Genomic DNA, 22,194 nt, shown 5'->3' with positions numbered 1-22,194 from the left:
TGTGCTAGTTTCTGATATCCATGCTCTTTCCAGCATTCCGTACTGTCTTCCTGTTGGTGTTTCGTGAATTTTTACTAATCCTTGCAAGTTTCTGAATATTTTGCTGCTTTTAGAGGAGATGGAGATAACGTCTCATTACCTGGGAGTCCAGTAGTCCCCAGATGTAATCAATGGCTGCCCATTCCACATCAACACTAGCTGAATGTGTCAGGTTTCACAGCTTCGCCTCAGGTTAAACTGATACTCTGTTGTCATTCACATTTCTAATGCTACTACATGTTTTATACTTTAACACCACAGGGATATAGATCGGTCAAAATCCGGCCTCACCCTGGCGAAGTCTTGAAAGACATGATACATACGGGGTACCATTCAACACTTTAATGTGTAAGCCTGCTTATATAAACTCTTTGTTTAGTCCAGGTAGGACAGAGCATGGCTTTTAGTTCAAACACTCATTACACTTCTAAACTACATTCAACATATTTTAGATTCTCTATCATAACTGCCAACGGAGATCTTGCTTCTTTATCATTTTGACAACAACTTTGTTCATGATGATGAGGGTAGGGATTTTGTGTGTGTGTGTGTGTGTGTGTGTGTGTGTGTGTGTGTGTTGTGTATTTTATGTGTAAATGTCTGCGTAGTATGAAGGGGAGTCAATAAACACAGAGGAGGAATAACAATAAGACTGTAGTACAAATGCTTTTGACTATGCTAGTGATGGAGAAATGAAGCAGACTGGGAGGCAAAGGGGATTTGAAAACTAGGCAGGAGAAGACAGGATAAAGGACAGAAAGATAGAAGGTGCAGGAAGAAAATAAGGAAGAAGAAAAACTGAACTCACCAGAGGATTGAAAATCCTCATCTTAGATGGTTTATGATACATTACAGACATCTGTATGTATACACAATAAATGATAATGTATGCTTTGAAAAGAAATTAGTACTTGGGATTTTATAATATCAGAAGAGATTTGGACTTTATGGCAATAATTATACAGTGACCCTTTGATACAAAGACAATGATAATGATTCCAGAAGCAGACATGAATTTTCACACCAGTCATGCCAGTGCCTCTTGTGCCTAATGAACTACCACCAAGATGGAAGCCTGGAGGTGGGCTTTAGTCCAAATCTGTATACTTGGACAGAACCAACTGGCTTTTCCAGTGACCGAAGCTCAGATGTTCAAAATCCATACCTGTCCATCCGTCCCGATGGTGCCTCCACAGTCAGTCAGAAGTTCTGACATGTCATAGTAGCTAACAAACTCCCATAAGCAGGCCTCCAGGTTCAGGTTTCGATAGAAGCGTAAGGTACTGGAACCTCTGATAGACGAGCTGTACTGGTAAGGATGCGTCTCTCCAATTATTTCTGGATTTTTTGTAGCATCGGTCAAGAAACCATGGTGGGTCTTCACTTCAGTATAGTCCAGAAGATTGGAGCACTGGTGGTTTCCAACTCTTGAGCCGTCAGGACTGAGGGTGAGCTCGAAGTTGGAAAGCTCTTTAGTGGAGATCACAGGGAGCATGCCTGCGAGAAAATGTAATCATGATGCCATTGTCACCAGCAAAGGGCTTAGAACACTTGTCGTTTCTTCATCCTCCAGAAGACAAGTGTTATAAAATACGGTATGGCAGTGATTACTCTCAATGTGGTGTCCCAGATGTCCCCTGGAATTTTTCAGGAGATCTGTGATACTAAAACTATTCTCATAATGATTCTAAGGCATTATTTGACTTTCCCACCATTATTCTCTCACTAGTGTACCGTGGACTTCTTCAGAGGGTACAGGTCATCACACATTGCCACAGATTGAATGCAGAAGTAGATAAAAGAATTCAGCTGTCTTTCATTAAGCCAGACATTAAATATATTTTAAAAGTATAAGAAAACCAATAAATTTTTTGATTTATAAATGATAGTTTTTTTTGTTTTTATTTCTTTTAATCTTTATTTTTGAGAGAGAGACAGAGAGACAGAGCATGAGTAGGGGAGGAACAGAGAGAGAGGGAGACACAGGATCTGAAACAGGCTCCAGGCTCCGAGTTGTCAGCACAGAGCCTGACGCGGGGCCCAAACTCATGCACCGCGAGATCATGACCTGAGCTGAAGTCGGACACTCAACCGACCGAGCCACGCAAGTGCCCCAATTATAGTTATTTTTGTTAAAAGTATGTTTTTCATGCTAATATGCAATGGATTTATTTTTCACTGAATGAAAATAACTCCTTAATTTTAATTTTAAATCTAGGCCATATTTACAGACATAACTCATAAAAACAGGAAGTCTTTGAGATCCTAAATAGTTTTTAAGGATGTTCTGAGACCAAGGGGTAGTTTAAAACTACCCCTATAAAATACAGGCCGAGGACTGGCAAACTTCTTCCATAAAGGGTCAAATAGTAAATATTTTAAAATTTGTGGGCCATCAGGTCTGTGTCACAACGGCTCGATGCTGCCATGGTAGATGGGAGGCTGCCATGGGAGACATGTAAAAGCATTAACAGAAGACTTTATCATGAACAATGGATTATAATTTCATGTAATTTTCACGCTCCATGAAATATTGTTCTTTTGTTTTTTTCCAAACATTTAAACATGTAAAACCATTCTTAGGTTGCAAGGTTGTTTGAAAAGAGGCAGCAAGCTGGATTTAGCACAGAGGCCACAGTTTGTTGAAGCCCGGTGTAAACAACGCAGCAAAGGACCATGAGAGAGGTGTTCTCCTGGAACCTTACCCACCTCTCATTCTCAGATTCTTCTAGAGCGACCCTTGGCCTCACAAAAGAACTGGTCAGCTTCTACCATGCTCCTGGAAGAGCTGTGGCTATTGACCAATGCACACAATGCACAGTCAGTTCTGGGAGCAGCATGAGGGACCAGCCTTTCTATTAGGACTGTTATAGCTTGTTTTTCCCTGCTGGGTCCCTCCTTCCCTTCGCACCTTTGAGTCACATCTCCAACATGAGCCTAGAGATGGGCTGGGCGTACGTGGGCCCCTCACTATGCTGTAAAGTAAAGAGGTGCACATTCTTGCCCACCTATCTCCCACCAACACAAATTTGGGTTTGTAATAAGCAGGAAAAACACACTTACGTCTTTTTTTTTCTGAGAAAGAAAAATTCTACCTTATCGTTCCCAATACTGACCAGTTGTTTCCTCTCACCTAGCTACTTAAACTATAACTAACACACCAAGTGGTGAAATTAATATTAACAATTTATTTCAGGTATAAAGTCATTGAGGGGAATAGAACTTGCAAATGTTTTCTGGGGGCGCCTGGGTGGCTCAGTCGGGTAAGCGTCCAACTTCAGCTCAGGTCATGATCTCACGGTTTGTGGGTTCGAGCCCCGCGTCGGGCTCTATGCTGACAGCTCAGAGCCTGGAGCCTGCTTCGGACTCTGTGTCTCCCTTTCTCTCTGCCCCTCCCCCACTCACGTTCCGTCTCTGTTTCTCAAAAATAAATAAACGTTAAAAAAAAAAAGAAAGAAAACATTTTCTGTACTTGGGAAAATGTTCCCAGTGTGGATAAAGTTAATGACTCATAAATTCTGGCCACACTTTCTTATCTGGAGAAAATGAACACCATTTATAAATTGGATTTATAAAATTCCGGCTATGAAATAGCAAATACACACTGAAGGCTCAATGAGATGTCGAGATACTTTACCGGAATTCCAAGTTTAAGATTAAGAGTTTTTAAGGATGGACATAGTTGTGCCATTTCATAAAAACTAGCACATTAACCAAAGTTTCGCTCCATCGTGTTTGGACAATGTGTTAAATTTATTTCATTTTAAAGAATGCGTAAATCGTCACACTTAAAAAAAACAGGATCGAGAGAAAGCAGAAACACTTGAAAGAAGCAGAAGGACTCGACGGTCAAGTTGCACAACGAACATGTATTGTCTGCTTGGTGATTTCGACCACTCAGTGACATGAACCAGGTACGGAGGAGCCCAAACCACTCCCGTGGCTTTGCTCACCCAAGCCACCTACCGTCTACGTGTGGCATCGTGACAGTGAGCTTGATAAGGTTTGTGTACTCTGGGTCCTCGGGGCCCGTGTAGCGCAGTTTGGCGGAGAATGGTTCTGCTCCCACCGTCCCTGGTACTCGGGGCTGACAAAGACCTCAGGGAAAAACGAACATGTTTATGCTAAAAGAAGAAAACAGACAACACCTAGAGAATGGTTTTAAACTAGGCACCCTTACTTTTTAAGTAATAAAATTAAAAATTCTCTGTGGACCAAAGCATTGCTAAGAAGAGCTATAAAAAAGCCGAAAAACTGGTGTGAGAAGCAATCACAGCAGACAGTTTACTGGCTACTTCTTTACATGTTGGGTGTTTTATAAAGTTTGAGAAAAAATCGTTACTGTTCAATGTTTAATTATTCTGTTTACTGTTCAACTGTTTAATACACTGGGCATTCATTCTAGGTTATAATCATATTTACAAAGTCATTTTAATATAACATGTGAAAGCCGACAGGCAAAAATAACTACAGTTTAATTACACGAATTGGATGTTTACCATAGAATAATATACTTACTTACTGACTAGTCATAAAGTATCGGTATTGATAATCAAAGCAACTAAAAATGCACTCATCTTTAAAACAAAAAAACCTAAAGTCTCCTTAAAATTAGGGAACAAAATGTATACAGTAGAGTTTTCTCTATATATGTAACTTCTTATGGTATGTGTATTATGAATTATAATTTATAATATACATACTGATACAAAATATACTGATACTGACATATGCAGACACGTACTGAAACACATGACGATATAAGATTGTTTTCTAACATCTATCTAGCTCTCAGTGATCCTCAAGAATGCTGACATGAAAATCTTCCTCCAATGTTTACTTTAAAAGAATTGTAATGTTTTCATTTTCGTAACATGGAACAGACAAAGATGTGGGGTTGTAATTTCAAGACAATTAGGCAATATATCATCTCTTTTCTATTTGTACAAAACAAAGGAAACAGACAAATATTTATTAAGATAGCAATAAAATCAAAGCAGTTGCCACATCTGGACTATTTTATAAAGAGGGGGACTCATTTTTTTTTTCAACGTTTATTTTTTTGGGGGACAGAGAGAGACAGAGCATGAACGGGGGAGGGGCAGAGAGAGAGGGAGACACAGAATCAGAAACAGGCTCCAGGCTCTGAGCCATCCGCCCAGAGCCCGACACGGGGCTCGAACTCACGGACCGCGAGATCGTGACCTGGCTGAAGTCGGACGCTTAACCGACTGCGCCACCCAGGCGCCCCGAGGGGGACTCATTTCAAGGCAGTGTTTAATTTTTTTTTTTTTTTTTCCTTTCTGGTACTAACAAAACAGTTTGGTTTTTAGAGGAATTTAAAAACCATATATTTTAGGGGTGCCTGAGTGGCTCAGTCGGTTAAGCGTCCGACTTCAGCTCAAGTCATGATCTCCTGGTGAATTTGAGCCCTGTATCGGGCTCTGTGCTGACAGCTTAGAGCCTGGAGCCTGCTTTAGATTCTGTGTCTCCTTCTCTCTCTGCCCCTCACTTGCTCATGCTCTGTCTCTCTCTCTGTCTCAAAAATAAATAAAAACATTAAAAAAATTTAAAAACCTTATATTTTAATTCTAACAGAAGAGCATGTTTACTATATATGATATCAATAAATATCAATCCTGAGTATTAACTGTGGGAGGTGGTACCTATAACATTTCTTTATGCAACAAATACACTTCTGAACCATTATATGCAAAGGAAGTTTTAGGAATAAAATCTTATAAACAAACTGTTACTTTCAATTTTTTTAATGTTTATTTATTTTTGAGAGTAACAGAGTGCGAGTTGGGGAGGGGCAGAGAGAGAGGGAGACACAGAATCCGAAACAGGCTCCAGGCTCTAAGCTGTCAGCACAGAGCCCAACGTGGGGCTAGAACCCACAAGCTGTGAGATCATGACCTGAGCCAAAGTCAGTCATCCAACTGACTGAGCCACCCAGGCGCCCCACCAGACTGTTATTTTAAAAATCTAACTTTAAAAAAAAAAAAAATCTAACTTAAAAGTTATTCTCCAGAGTGCAAGATTAGTTAATAAGGTAGAGTTCCTGTCTTTTCAGTGTTGTCTCCAGCTACATCCTGTTCTTCACCTCCAATGTCTGGGCTTCGGCCCTGGACCCCCTCCCCCCCCCCACCCCCATAATCACAGAGTGTGCACACCTGTACATCTCTCTCCACCTGCACCATCCCTCCTCGGGCCCGGTCCCCAGCAAACTCCTACTTGTGCAGCAACCAGGTCATCGTATAGGAGCCACCGTATCCAGATTCTCCCTAATCTCCCTCTCACATGCTTCCCCATGTCTCTGTAGTTTCCGGATTATCCCAGGATTTTTCAGCCTTCTATCAGTAATTGCTCATGCTTTTCTTTCTCTGCTGTTTCCAAGATTCAGCGTAAGCAGTTTTTCTTTGAGGAAACCTTTCCTGACCCACCCAGGGTAGAACGAATCACTTTTACTGTGCCTTGTCCAGACTAAAGTTAATCTTTGTCCCCGGCTTGGGTGAATTCCTCGAGAATAAGCATCCTGATCTCTTGTTCTCATCACCAGCAGAAAGTATGCGTATGGCAGCCTAAAGTCTGGCATATAACAGGTGATCAAAACACGTGGAACAAATAAATACTTATTTTCTAATGAATATTTTTATAAAAATGATGTCATTTTTTAAGTACTTGAAGAATATTTAGGCACCCGGTGGCTCAATTGGTTAAGCGTCCTACTCTCAATTTCGGCTCAGGTCACGCGCGATCTCGCGGTTCGTGAGTTCCAGCCCTGCGTCAGGCTTGGCACTGAGAACACGGAGGCTGCTTGGGATTTTCTTTCTCCCTCTCTTTCTGCCCCTCGTCCGCTCTCACTCTCTCTCTCAAAACAGATACATAAACTTAAAAAAAATAATTAAGCACTTAAAGAATATTAAGGAATGCATGGGGGCATTTGGGAGAACTAATAGCCAGGAATCAGACATTTGTGTATTTCACTAGCTGTCATGTGACAACGGCAGTGCAGTACCTTCTTCTCTGCTGATGGTTACGACAGGGCTCATCAGCTCCAGGCCCTCATTGCCATCGGCATTCACAGCGCGAGCCGCACACTGCACCCGAGAGCCAGGCTGAAAGTATACGGAGTCTAAGGTGATCATCTTGGATGACGTAAAGAAGGTGTCAAAGTCCACTTCTCTCATGGGGCTGGTCACGCCATCAGGGCCAGCGGGAGCGCTAGTCAGCCATCGGTACCGGGTCAAGGTGTCGTTGATGTTCTCACTTGCACAAATGGAGCCTGTTTTGTCATAGTCTGAGTATTTAGGGTTGCAAGCCTGTGGGAGACAAGTGGCTGTTAGGGCCACGGCACAGAACAGTGTGGAAGTTCTGCCTCTCAAGCTCTCTATCCTAGTGTTTTCCCTGCTGCTTTTTGCCATTTCTACCTGCTATTCATGCAGCCGGCACACTTCTATTCTAGCCCTAACAGGCATGTGGACTCTGAGCTTCCATTTCAAATAGCTTACTGGGCGTTTCTACTCTAACTTGATGCCCGTAAACTTGCTATGCTTTGCATCACCTCATGGCCCGAATCATTCTTGTTCTCCCTTCCTCCCTCCCTCCTCTCTCTCATCTTGTCCCCCACTTCCGGTGGGTCAGTGAACTTGGTTGATTCTTCTTTTGCAATGTTTAAGCCGCTACCTTCCTTCCCATTCCCAGCACCACCTCGCAGCAGGCTGGGGGTCTTTCCGGGCAAGTGACACACTGCTGTGTGGGGACACTCCAACACAGCCCTCTTCTCCTGCCGTTCCTCTGCGCGAGAACCCCCTGCTACCCAACCGATGAGGTCCACGGTCCTTCGTATAACATGGAAAGAACTCTATAACTTGGGACCAAATTCTTACCTGCCTAGTTAATTCGATAAACATTTATTGTGTGCCTATTATACGTAGATCATTACACCTGGGCTGTGGTCATATAAAAATAACATATAAAAATAAGTGCATTCCAGTTTTGCTCACAAGGAACTTATAACTTAAAGTCAAGGAGAGGCAAGTAAAAAGTAATCATAATATGCCATTTTTTAGCGCTATTCCTGTAGATGTAGCTCGTGTTGCAATCACTTCCTCCTGGAATGGCCTTCCCCTGTCGGACTCTTATCTTAAACCGCTGAAATTCCACACAAGTGCCCCAAGCCTCTTCTCACACATGGCTTTAGCTGGCTTTCATGGTCATGATCACATCTTACCCTCTGGTAGAGCGACGATTCCTATCCATTTTTCTCTTCCTTAAAAATCCAATTTTTAAGTTTCTTGAGTGCACAGTTCAACCCTTATTTATTTTTCTATCAATGGCAGACCCTGAGATAACAGGAGATAACACACTGTGTACACATGAATTAATAAACCTTTGTTGGATAAGGAAGAAAAATAGGAGCTTTATTTGACTAACGTTATGTTTTCCTGTCCCCAAGGTTCAAAGCTTATGCCTTGTGGTATTTTCCACTTGGCATTTCTTCATGGCAAAGCCTATCCTACACTGGCTAACATCTATAATTATTTTAAATAGTCATTTTGCAATTTTTCTCAATTTTGTCAATTGCCTACTCACTGTGATACAGACGACGGGATAGCCAGACACAGGTCCAGCACTATCTTTAGCTCTGGAAGTGTCATCGTACATCAGTAACGACACAATTTGAGGGACAGAAGGAAAAGTGATGTCTGCCATGCTGTTCATTTCTTCTATATACACAATGGCTTTGGTGACCTACAGGGAAAAGATAATTACCTTTGATTATTAAAATATTTGGCTCTAGGAGCTTCTATTGTACGGTATGATACCCATGATGCTTGGCACGTCCCTGGCTTCACAATGATGAGAACTATCACACGCAGGGTCCCTGCAGAGTGACAGGCCCTATGTGGTTTGTTCTGGGTGATTCTGGCACCTTGGCCATATCTTCTGGCACCAGGGGAGGGTGCATGAGCCCAGGGCAGCCGGGGTTGGCCGGTGGTTCACGAGGTATTTGGGTTCTATTTTTCCTCTCCAAATCGTGATGATCGCGGCTGAATCTGTCTTGGGTTGAGACATGGAAGACCCATGAAAGGGCCAATTAGTTGCTAGTGGGAAAAAAGCTGAGCGACAGGCTGAAATAAGGCAGATCCTAGAGGTCATGTGATAGCATGGCCATGCTGACGCGGATGCCAGTGAAAAGCGAGGCTTTAAATGAGCAGAGACAAGAAGCACAGCCTGAAGCCCAGGCAGAGCGTGATGCCAGGACACCCTGCCGATAAATTTGCCTTAGCTCCTGAAGAACCTTCCGATATCTTATATATCACAGTTTCCAAATCTATATTCACCTGTGGATTTGTAAAAGAAGCTGTTGTCCCTTGAAGTGACCTGAATGAATCTCTGTTCCTTTCACTCCAAAGAGTTTAATGCAATGCTCCATAAAAATAACAATAATCATTTTTAATGTGATCAAGGGTTATAAAAAATATATACGTGGGAAAGGTATTCGGCTCATACTTCTTGAATTTTCAATATGACTTAAAAAAAAGCCAGGCACTGTAGCAGAAATACCATCAAGTAGGAAAGCTTATAAAATGATAACAAATACTGAAGGGAAGAAATCTGCCCAAACAGTAAGTTTAAGCATAGATATTAGAAACATTGGTCTGTGCCTAAAATTATTCAGTTGTAGAGATTAAGGTTCAAATGTCAACATTCTGTGGAAATTATGTGTATTTTGAAGAAAATTGGTCGGTGACACAATTTAAGTGAAATGAGCACAGAAAACCAGTATTAGGACCATAACATTTTGGTCGCTGAGGCTCCGGACATCCATTTGATAAAGCTAGGATGAGCGGTGGGAATTTTGAGGGACAGCAAACTGTGACGTGGATTAAAATGTACATTTTAATGAGCTGCAGCACTGAATTTACAGTCTTCTCTTTATGCGGAGATGATGCTCTCTTTCTGGAAATGAATCTCAAATTCAATGGCTGCCGACTGAAATGGAAAGGCTAAATGGGCAGACGTGGGGCTCAGTGACTGTAGTCTCTGAGTTTCTCTACACATGACTTTTCAAAAGAAGAGTAATAGGAGCAACATTTATTTCTGAGGTGAAAAGGGGATTATGCACATCTCCTTACACGAGGCTTGCACAAAATTCCATTAGTCTACTGTATACCATGTGAGGCTTATATGCATTTTCCCCGATTAAAGTGCAAGCCCTGAATTTGTATCCACATTCTCTTACCTGAGTCTCTGCAATCATGTTCTCATCGGGTTTTAGGTGAACAGTGAAGGCCTCTCTCATTTCTCTGATCCCATCGAAGATTACTTCAATGTTAACAAGATGCTGCGTTTCTCCCTCCTTAAACTCAATTTCTACAAATGCAGAATCACAGATTGAAGTCCTTTACACACGAATATGTGAAATTTTTGTCAAGCTTTTTTGACAGTGACTCACAATGAGGAAAAACACTTCACACTGTGGCCCAGTGTCTCTGTGTGTGTGTGTGTGTGTGTGTGTGTGTATGAATAAAATGGAATCACAAGTTTGAAAACATCATTTATTTTTACTTCAGGTCTTGCACTTCAATGTTTTCCATTCTATTCAATTTCATCCAAATAAAATTCTAATCAGAAGCTACTATATTTGTTTGTTGGCCCACAGTCTGAAAAAATACAGAGTAATGGAACAGAAGATCACCAGTTCTAATACTGAGGCGTAACCAGAAAAACGGACTTCTTGGTTCCAGAATTTCTGAGCCAATAGGATCCAAGTTAAGTGACTAATTTGACAAATATTATGAACTGTGAACAGCACTTGCATTAAGTATGTATGGATTATATAAGGTGGATATAAAATTGTTGAGTTTTTTAATATTGTATCAAATTATATTTTAAGAAGACTTTTTTCTGTTGTTGGCGTTAATCTTGGAAACTTAGAAAATTCTTTTTGAGAGATGCGAATGGTATTCTTCCCCTCAATCCTGCCCTCACTAAAAACAAATTTGTTTAATTGTCATGAAAATGAAACCCAGTTATGAGAATCCTTTTAAAAAATTATTCATTTCAAAATTCTTAAAACGTTAAAAATTAATTGATTTTACTGAACTCAAGAGTCAGTAGCTACCCATATCATGAGACTTGGATAAACGACTTTGTTGGTTTTCCTGTACCTTTTGAGAAACTGGCTCAGAAGAGAAATAAAAAGTTTAATGCATATCATTCCAATTAGAGAAGATAGCAGATGCTGTTTCCGACGTAACTGAAGTTCAACCATTAGAACTCTAAATTACAAATCCTTTAAAGTGTGGCAGAGGAAAATGTGTCTCCAATGTGTGTTTCTTCTGCTACTTCTATTTTTTTATAAATTATGAAAAAGATTTTTTTTCTTTAAAATTGAGTTAGTAAGCCAGATCCCTCTAAAATGAGTTCTGTTTCTATTTTTTTTTCAACGTTTATTTATTTTTGGGACAGAGAGAGACAGAGCATGAACAGGGAAGGGGCAGAGAGAGAGGGAGACACAGAATTGGAAACAGGCTCCAGGCTCTGAGCCATCAGCCCAGAGCCTGACGCGGGGCTCGAACTCACGGACCGCGAGATCGTGACCTGGCTGAAGTCGGACGCTTAACCGACTGCGCCACCCAGGCACCCTGAGTTCTGTTTCTATATATAGCCATCTTCCACATTAGCCTTAGCGTGTTCTTTGAGTCTATTAGTCTTGGGTTTCTCAGACCCTGAGAGAATTTAGGGTTCTTGTTCCAGAGGATGAAAAGAGCTGATCATCTCTGGCCCATCAATTTGTTTGGTCTGACTCCTGTGACATTTCATTATAAAATTAGTTTTTGAAACCAAAAATATCTGGGGATTGCATAGAAAAATACAGATTTTTTTTTTTTAAGTTCTTTTGCACTTTCCTGCTTGGCAAAAGTCAGCTGGCTATGATGGTGCCGGCTTTTCCCAGCAGGGAATGGACTTTATGGTTCAGTAACGCCTCCAACGTGTCATTTTCCCTCCTACGTCACTTGCTTCACTCTTTTCATCACTTGTTTTAGCCCTTATATAAGCAGTCAAGTTTTATAACATCCAGAGCTACAGAAACCCAATTTCTAAGAAGTTAAAAACTTAAGTATTTCTTTTAAATATTTAAATGATTGTTTTCTCACCGTACACTTGCTAGATGATAGGTAAGTTTCCTTGATGACTCAATTACTTTAGTCTTTATCTGTCACTTTTGACATTTTTAGCACAAAAAAAGTTTCAATTTTGCTTCTATATTTTTATTTCTGTTTGTTCATTAGGGACTGGCCTCAATTTTGACCACAGGGGGAGAAATTAGAATATGGGTTAGAAGAGATGACATTTTAATCGGAAGCTTTAGAAACAGCATGTTTACAATGGGATAAAAGAGGCATAAGCTGATTCACTGATATTTAACCTTTTTCTGACTTCATAGGTCAGTTTACTACAGAGGTATAGTTTTATTTCTGCTTCAGCAAAAAAATTTGTTTTGTTTCCTTGAAAAACATTTTCTGTTAAAGGTCACATTCTCCATCTTTAGAAGGTGTTTCCTTTATGTAAAATCTGCTTATTTACAGAAAAAAGACTTATTTTAGATTTTTATAATTTTGTAGCTAACCAGTTTTTTTCTTCTCCTTTTGGGTTGTATGTGATTTATTTCTAATATAATATAATATAATATAATATAATATAATATAATATATATTTAAAATATAAATATATCATTCTTTGCAAAGAGAAAATTCTGAGGATAACTTTGAAGCCTTACAGTAGTCAAACATTTACCATATATGCAAGGAAAACAAGCTTTTTGGTAGAGGATGTTTTTTTTTTCTCCTATTGTCTTCATCAACTTTATTACTGACTCAGAAATCATTGTCCATCATTTTCCAACCTTCTTTTTTTTCACAAGTTAGGAGATCAAGGTGAATGCCTGATGCCGTATGATCAAGAACTAAAGATTGGGGACGCCCGGGTGGCTCAGTCGGTTAAGTGTCCGACTTCGGCTCAGGTCATGATCTCATGGCTCATGGGTTGGATCCTCGAATCTGGCTCTCCGCTGTCACAGCAGTGCTCCCTTGGATCCTCTGTCTCTTTCTCTGCCCCTTTCCCCCCACATCAAGAATAAATAAAAACATTAAAAAAAAGAACTAAAGATTGTTGGTAGCAACAGGTAGGATACTAGAAACAATGTGGATAAGTAGAACTCCACATGATTCACAAACTTACCTTTGACAAAGAAATCAACTTATAGCTATTCTGTCAGCAAATAGCTTATAAAAAGAGAGAGAAGAACTGATTTGTTTTAATTACTCATAAAAATAAATGGTGAAATGGTCCAAAAATTTGAAGGAAGAGAGGGCTGGATGAAAAGCATCCATTACGAAATCCTAAGGCCTGGAAAATTCATGGTCTCTTTGGTTGGTATTTCACCGGCCTTTTTCTGCCCTTCATTAACACAAAATTTTGTAGCTTGAAGTTTCAGATTGTTGGTGTTCTATAAACTAACAAACTATCTCAGCTACCATGCATATTTTCGTCGTACTAGAGTATTCTAGAATCGAACTTATTTAGCATCTGATTATCATAATAAAGGTAACACCTATTAAAAGTAAAAGTAGACTTAGAACATAAAATCATTTGGTCTATTCACAACTTCCCTAAGTCCTCACACATAAACCCTGTAGGTCAAAAAGGAAAATTCTGGAACTAAATTCCACTGTCTTTGTTTTTCTGGAAGAGATTAATGTAAAGGGGTATGTCTATTTTTGTTTCAGTTCGGTATTTCTCTTCGTTTTCTCAAGGGCACCAGTGCCAATAAATAGTGTGAGCACCACCCACCTGGAGGCAGGCCCTGGGAACGCCCGTACCTTCTGACACAGGGTGATAGTCTTCTCCAGAGGTGGCTGATCCATCCTTGGTGTGGACTCTCACGATGGAAACCTTTGAAGTATCTCCTTGGCGAATCACTGGAATTTTTATAACCACCGACTGTCCTGGTTCTTTGGGTTCACTGACACTAAATTTGGTTTCTCCAAATTTAATGATGGCCTCTAAAATTGGGAGAAATGTGGATAAATTAAAATGTAAGGGGAGTACTTTTTCTTCATTTCTAATGTTTCTTTCTACATGGGAAGAACTTAATTAGTATTACACTCCTGGCATCTCTCCGTCCCCTCACCAGTAATTATTGGTGAGTGGGTTAAGAGAAACTGAGTGTGTGAAGTCCAGCTCCTTCCTTGGGAATTAACCAGCCCCAGAGAGCATGTACTCTGGGTGGCCTCTATGTGCCATAAGTCTTACAGGAGTGGGTCTCTGAGAAAACTGATAATAAATTTTCTCGCTGAGGGAGAAACTGCTGGTCCAGGGCTATTTCTACCAGGTGGGAGGTATGAACATTCAAAATTCGGCATTATATATAAACCATATTCTCCAACATCAACTTTCAATTTTAATGGTTGATTTGGCTCCCCATTTGTCTTACTCTTTTTCCCTATTTCTCAATTGCTTTAAAACCTTAGTCAGAAAGAGGCGGGTGGTACCTGAGTGGCTCAGTCGGTTAACCATCTGACTCTTGATTTCAGCTCAAGTCATGATCTCATGGTTCCTGGGATCAAGCCCCGCATCAGGCTCTGTGCTGACAGAGTAGACCCTGCTTGCTTGGGATTCCCTCTCTCCCTCTCTCTCTCCCCCTATCCCGCTCATGCTCACTTTCTTCCTCTCCCTCAAAATAAGTAAATAAACATTAACAAAAAGCAAGAGGGGGTTATTTACCGAGCCACCAAAAATATCAACATAGAGGGATTTCAATTTCCAAATTACAGCTGAACACAAGAAATAACGTCTTACTATCAGCATCATCTTGGATCCTTATCAGAGTTTCATTTTGTTCCCCGACTGCAGCCCCGAAGGGGGAGTTGCTGTGTGGGGTGCCAAGAACCAGGCGGAGCTCCTCTACCTCCTCATAGAGTTTGTCGTCCATCAGCTCAAGGACACAAGGCTTTTCAGTCTCACCTGGCACAGTGATAACGACAGCACGTCAGTTACATCCCATCCCATCCCAATCCCATCCCAGGCCCTAAAGGACAGACACATGGGCTACTAGAATACAAGCACCGCAAGGGCAAGGATGTTGCTTTTTTCCCCGCTGTACTGACAGGGCGAAGAACAGTATCCGGCATGTCACAAGCCTCCAATAAATATTTGCTGAATGAATGATTAAATGTTTGAACATATGCAACGAGAGCTCCTACTTGTATGGGAAATTTCTTTAATGTCTGTTTTTAAGTTCTGTTGCTCATCTTAGAAAACAAGGATAATGAGCAAATACCAATTTTATGTATGAATTTCTTGCATCGCGATCAGGAAGCAAATTTAGCAGCCTTGTACCGGACGGTCAGAGTTAATGTGACCACAGTACTAGTTTCTAGTACAATTATGGGATCAAAGTGACCAAACATTTTGAGGCTCTGAATTCACATTGAACGTGTGACATCTGTTTCCTCTCCTTTCTATCGTTTGAACCCTATCTCCCAGCAGTGGGAGATATCTATACAGCATATCTATACAGCTGATATGCCCCTGGGTAAACAATACAGCACATCACTGGAAACTAATTAATAAATTAATACGACATGAAAAAGACATTCGTTCAATCTGTGACAGCCTACTCTGCCCTATTCACACGGTGCACGTAAAACCACGCCATAAGCTTGTGGAAGTCAGGGACATGTATTTTCCTGGTACGTATTTCTCATCAAAAACTCGGCTTCCTCAAATTCCACAGAAAAATGTCAGGCCCAACCTTACCAGGGAGGAACGTGACGATGGAGCCATCAGTGTTTGGACGTTCCTCAAAGTCCGCCATCACCTGTGCGGACCCCTGGCGTGTGTAGCATCTCACTGAAGACCTGTAGTGAATGTCTCCATTCCTGTGGATCATTGCGACTATCTGCCCATCATTTTCATTGCCAATATACACCCGTTCTTTGAATTGCATCTTAGGCACTGCAAAAACAAATGGGCATCAGGATCAAAGTGGACAGAGATCTCCTTGAGGAAAACGGCATTTCAGAGAACCTGGCTTAGTGGCAAGAATAATGGAACGGAAGTGAGAACTGAATTCCAGTTTCCATGCAGTCACTTGACAATGTTTTGGCGTTAAGCAAATCACTTTAAATAAATGAAGTGTTTTGATTTCTCTTATCTGTGAAATTCTGCTCTGCCCATTCCATGGAGTAGGGAGATGCAGTGAAATGGTAAAAAAATAGACAAAACCAGAGACTTTGAGATATCTGTATTTATATATGTTGCTTAATCATGAGCTTTTCAGAATTACTGAAATTTCTGGGTAATTTCTGAATTATCTGTGAATAACACTCAATATTGTGTATATAATTACAAGCGGAGTTTACCCAGACTATGTGAGAAAAGTTGATAATGAATATAGTATCATATATGTGTGTGTGTGTGTGTATATATATATATATATATATATATATATATGTATACTGTTTTTGATCCTGAATATTATGTATATATTTTAAGTGATACCTATGATGGGTGAATTAAACATAGTCCTCATTAACAATAGGCTACATTCTTCCAAGCAACACCACGATCACCATGGTTGAAACTTATTCAAAACTCCCTCATGAGGATGTGTCAGAGAGCCTTACCATGTGTCCAGCAGCTGCATGACTTAGAACTATAGTTTTGGCACCTTATTGGGGAAGTTTCAAGTGTCTAGAGATGATAGAAGTCTTGTGTTGAGAAGTGGGAAAAGACCACTACATTCAAGGGTCTGTGCAACCCCATGTGGTTCCATCGAGATACTGATGACAATCTCACTTCGTTTTTTTAAATTTGGAAAGAAGGCTAAAAGTTTTCTTCTGAGACTACCTAATTTTAACAAAATGGTCAGAAGGAGAAAGGAAGACATGGTCAGATAGGGTATTGTTATGGGTCGAATTGCATCCCCTCCAAATTCGTAGGTTGAAGTCCTATAACCCACACAATCTGAAAATGTGACTTTCTTTGAGGATATGGTCTTTACAGAGGTAATCAAGTAAAAATTAGGTCGTGAGAATGGATTCTAATTGACTAGAATTGGTGTCTTTATAAGCAGGGGAAATTTAGACACAGTGACATACATAGAAGATAATGTAAAGGCACATAAGGACAAGATGGGTATCTATAAGCCAAAGAAGAGGCATGGAACAGATCCTTCCCACACAGCCCTCGGAACAAACCAACCTTGCCGACATCTTGATTTTGGATTTCCAGCCTCCAGAAATGTGAGACAAGAAATTGTGGAGTCTATACTACTTTCTTATGGCCGCCCTAGCAGACTTCTACAGGTATGCGAACCCCAGTTCATCATTTTACTTAACATGTATATAAACTCTAGCCTATCATTTTACTCATGATTGTCAATTAATAAACACTCACAATCTGAGACAGAATCATTTATGGACACTGTGGCTTTGCTGGGCTCGCCAAGGGCAGCGTTCATCGGCATACGAAGCACCAGTTCAAATTTCTCAATTCCTTCCAGCACTGGTTGCCCGAGATCGTCCAGGATGGTAACACGAACAGTCTGCATGTTGACTCCAGGTGCAAAATCTAAATTACGGCTGATTCCCACATAGTCGGTTCCAGCTATACGAGTAACAAAAGAATGATTCAGTCAGAGACTGACTAAATTCAACAAGATTATGAGATGCAAATTATGTAGACCTATTTGTGATTCTTTAAAAAAATATATAGACCAGTATTACATTGCAAAATGTACATTTAATGAAATGCAAAAGGTTAGTATCATATAGGTTTTTGAGATAGTAGAACAAAGACCAGGTTCTGAACTTTATTTTCTTTATGTCTAATGAGCTATTTTAGCTTTGGTTACATAATTCTTCTGTTTTTATTTTAGAATTCTCGAATAGAGCTAATAAAATTCAGGTCTGAGTTAATCAGCACATCAATCATATATATGATTATCGTAAAATTACCTATGAAATACATACATTTAAAGTTTGTTAACATCAGCTAAATATCTATATTTATTTTCCAAAGCTACAAGAAAATATCCTACTTAGGTGTGTGTTTGTCTGTTGGTTAAAGCAACATTTCAGATATAAGCTTTTGTCCCTCTCACTCTACCCATACTCACCCCAGGAAAAGAGAGCAGCCAGCTTTTATTCTCAAAGACATATCTGGTCTTTGGCTTATTATTTTTCAGACCATGGGGTGCAAACCTAGTGTCAACACCTCAATTTATGTCTAAAATAGTTACAAACAAAACTGTCCGTCAATCTTTAGGGAATTCATAAAGGCTGAGAGTGGGTGACAAGGTTTCCACATTATTGCTTCTTTGTTTTCATACCTTCTGTTCTCCTAACCCTCATTTTATATTCTCTCTACCTCTGAATATGCAACTGTGAGTGTATATGCCCTTAATTCATTTTTTTGAAATCTCCATCCAAATGTCCTTGTGGTTCTTCCAGTATTTTTCTTTTCCTCTGCTTCATCTTTAATTTTCATCTTTCTCCGATTTGAATTTTTTCTTAAAAAATGATGAATTCAGGGAATCAAATACTTACTGGACACTGACTACATGCAAAGTATTATGCTGTTTCCACTACATTAAAAAGGTTAAAACTTCAGTGTGACTTTTAAAATGATATGGTCCCTGCTTGCTTTGTGGGATGAGTGTGTGATGCGTGCGTGATGTACGTGTGTGTGTGCACACGAGAAAGACAGAGTGTGTATTGTTGGCAACTTAGAAGAAGAAACAAAGGACATTCCTAATCCTATGCTTACCCTAAACTTTATGATCAACTCTTTGGAGATGTACATTCCAGAATAAAAGTAAGCATGGACCAGGTAGGGTAGCTTATATACTGAAGCATGGAAAAGACTTTCGGATCTGAAGTATTTATGGGGACATCTGGTTAAAAGGAGGAGGGAACCAGGTCGGAGATGCACATCTTCAAGATACTTACCCTTCATTAGATTTCTGTGAGAGTGGCTGGCAAGATCATTCTTGTGCACACTGATGCCGTAATATGCAATGATGTTAGATTTGCAAAGTGTAAATCTAATGAATTAGAATCTAATGAATTAGAGAACCAATTCATGCAAAGAAGGCATTAGAATTTAGAGTCTTTGAGTTCTGTGTTTGTAACGAAGCCTCTGATTTGTGGCTTTAAAATATTTTTTTAAATGTTTATTTATTTTTTGAGAGAGAGAGAGAGAGAGAGAGAGAGACAGAGTGTGAGCAAGGGAGAGGCAGAGAGAGACAGAGACACAGAATCTGAAGCAGGATCCAGGTTCTGAGCCGTCAGCACAGAGCCTGACGCGGGGCTCGAACCCACGAACCATGAGGTCATGACCTGAGCTGAAGTCGGATGCTTAACGGACTGAGCCACCCAGGCACCCCTGATTTGTGGCTTTTAAATGTATTTTCTCACAGTAATAAAGAGAGCCTAGACTTATCTCCTATATAATAATAATTTCAGAAAAAGTTCCATTCATCCAGACTGCTTTAGGAGGAATGCAGTATTTTAGCTTTAAAGTCTTTTGCTTCATGGTGAGTTGAATACTGTAGAGCAATCGAAAGAGCTGCCATAGGAAACTGCTCACCATCAGCAGAGGGGGGATCTGTTTTCCGAGACCTCACGGTGACACTGGAAGGCTTGGACAGGTCTGTGCCCGTCCTCCACACCCGTACTTCCACATAGCCGGCGCTCTCGTCCACGGAGTACTCGACATCGCCGAAATAGAAGACAGGTTCTGTTAAGAATGAGGCAGTGCCCTTTGGATTATTTGCATTTTTTCCATATCAATCCTTACCGACAGAATTCCAGACAAGAGAAAGCTTTATTGAACTGACTCCCTTAGATCAGATTTTCTCCTTTCGGTAAGAGAACATCTCTTTAATCTGTTGATTTATATCGTTTTCAGGGCGAAAAGCCTTTGTTGAAAAAGAAAAAAAAAATATGGTTAAGTGCCTAATGGAACGTTCTCATCTTGAGGCTCGAATTACTTTGTCCCCCATATGTGGGATTATAAATGGCTTCTAAATGTATTTCCTGGAAGGTTAGCTAGTAAAATAACCCCCAAATGAAACAAAACACATGGGCTGAATTGTTTTAAGTTTGGTTAGACGGCTCAGTGTATCATCTTTTCCCAAGCCTTCAGCCCGGAGACTAGTTGTATTATGACATTTTCTGGTCCATTACATTTGGTCATAATCTGGTGTAACTGGGTCTATCATGACCACTGCAGAGTTAGCACGTACTGGCATAATTGGACTAAATATATATGATTACCCACCCTGAAGACTTCAGGAAGACCACTATAGGTTACCTATAACTCTGTAGGTAGAGTGGGGTGCCCTAAGCTAACTGAAGCTCCACTAGAAAAATAATCTCATACCAAGGTATTAGTCTTAAATATGTATGAAAATGATGTGACTTAGGTCATTAAGGTAAGACGCATGCTCTGAAGACTCTGTATTTTTCTCTGGTTTTGGTGATGAATTGATCTAATCATCATTCTCTGTGTGATTCTGCTTGTGACCAACAGTTTACCTTGTGAGACAGCTGACACAAGTCTGAGGAACAGCGAGAGATAGCTGAATAATGAAGAACACTGAGAGATCATTTGTGTTCTCACTTGTAAAAAAACTTACTTTGAAATATTTATAGGTCATAGGAAGGTACAGAAATTATAGGGTATATACTTACTCACTGTGAGCTTATTTTAGAATCAAACTTTGACAAAGATAAATGAATTGAGTGTAGACACAGAATAATTAAGATTTGAGACATTTTAGTAATTTGTGTCTGGTTTTATAAGTCTCAAAAGGACTGAGTCTAGAAGGTCATAGGGCTCATCAGTTTTCCTTAAAACACAAAACCATTAAAGAGCTGACCGCCATGTTTCCGAGCATCTAACTGAATTACTAAACACCCAATAATCAAGCAAAACCCTACAATCATGGCTTACAGCCAAAGGAAATCCATTTTGTGTTTAACTTAAGCATAAATTCTTTATTTCTCTGACCCAAATAAATTACCTTTGTTAAAACCAGAAAATAATGTTTTTCTTCGTTTCTTCATGTGGGGGGAGGGGCATACTTATGCAAGTTCCCCTGAACTTTTGGATAATACAAAACCAGCCTTGGACATTTTGTTTGCATATTTTGGTTCAGGGGGTGATACATCTGCCCAGGGCATACTTTACCTCCTTCTCATCCTTCCACAACTTGGATGGTGTTAGGACAAGTGAGTGTGTGTGTACATGCAGGTGTTATCTTATTAACCTCAGTCAAGGCAGACCTCAAATACAAGCCAATAAATTCCTTACATTTCTCACACCTAAGTAGGGGCCAAAGGTGAAGACAGTCTGAAAATGCTTATTCTGACCGAATGGCCAAACCAGGCACATCTGTGTTTGTATGTATGTTTTATGGAGGTCTGATCATCCGTATCCAATGTGATCTCTCTGTCTCACATGGCTGGCAAACCATACCATCATACAAACTAGGTTTCCAAGTTAAGGGAGACAGCTGTGAAATGCAGTGGGGGGGTGGGTGTTCCTATTAAATAACAGCATCTCTCATCTTCCATCCCCCTCTCCCTCGTGGATATTGACTAGAAGTGGAACAGATTAAATCATGTGAGGGAGTCTGACTGTTAAACACAAAATGGGCTACATATCAGAGGCAAACTGCTGTTCTGCATGTGTGTGTTCAGACTCATTTCGTCTACAATATGTTGTTATGTGACGGTTTAATGCAGAGTTCATATAAGGAAAAACTGAATGAGTCCTATGGAGCACTCTGAAAATTATCCAACTTGTCGATCAGAGTGAAGATTAATGATAACAGTTACCCTATTAGAAAACGAATCACATGTCTCACACATATGTTTTATAGGCATGTGTGTGTGGTGTGTGTGGCAGAGATGAAGAGCGAGGGATGGGAGGTCCTGGTCCATGTAACAATGCAATAAATAATATTATTTATGTGAACGGTACAAACCATATTATCACAGTTGCTTATCGTACAGTACGGTGTTCCCTCCAGCAGGAAGAAATAGGGCAAATGGAAAAAGGTTTTAACCT

The 22,194-nt window shown here is 40.2% G+C and overlaps 1 protein-coding gene across 5 annotated transcripts in view; it reads right to left on the bottom strand.

Moving 5' to 3' along the window:
• The window catches only part of FREM2 (FRAS1 related extracellular matrix 2), a 168,155-nt gene that overhangs the window by 22,235 nt on the left and 123,726 nt on the right, over positions 1–22,194 (bottom strand). For 2 of the 5 annotated variants that reach the window (XM_027064727.2, XM_053214662.1), the window contains exons 7-16: positions 19,708–19,857; positions 17,515–17,724; positions 15,874–16,071; positions 14,914–15,078; positions 13,935–14,117; positions 10,292–10,422; positions 8,638–8,796; positions 7,061–7,364; positions 4,006–4,137; positions 1,205–1,536 (exon numbers count right to left, since the gene is read on the bottom strand). In XM_027064727.2, coding sequence (XP_026920528.2) covers positions 1,205–1,536; positions 4,006–4,137; positions 7,061–7,364; positions 8,638–8,796; positions 10,292–10,422; positions 13,935–14,117; positions 14,914–15,078; positions 15,874–16,071; positions 17,515–17,724; positions 19,708–19,857 — 1,964 coding nt within the window. Of the gene's footprint in view, positions 1–1,204; positions 1,537–4,005; positions 4,164–7,060; positions 7,365–8,637; positions 8,797–10,291; positions 10,423–13,934; positions 14,118–14,913; positions 15,079–15,873; positions 16,072–17,514; positions 17,725–19,707; positions 19,858–22,194 lie in introns of those variants that run through there. The other 3 variants (XM_053214654.1, XM_053214661.1, XM_027064728.2) reach the window with 3 other exon arrangements.

Source organism: Acinonyx jubatus, chromosome A1, assembly GCF_027475565.1.
Source record: "Acinonyx jubatus isolate Ajub_Pintada_27869175 chromosome A1, VMU_Ajub_asm_v1.0, whole genome shotgun sequence".
Taxonomy (NCBI): domain Eukaryota; kingdom Metazoa; phylum Chordata; class Mammalia; order Carnivora; family Felidae; genus Acinonyx; species Acinonyx jubatus.
The sequence above is the reverse complement of the archived record's forward strand: the minus strand, read 5'-3'. Positions and strand labels throughout refer to the sequence as shown.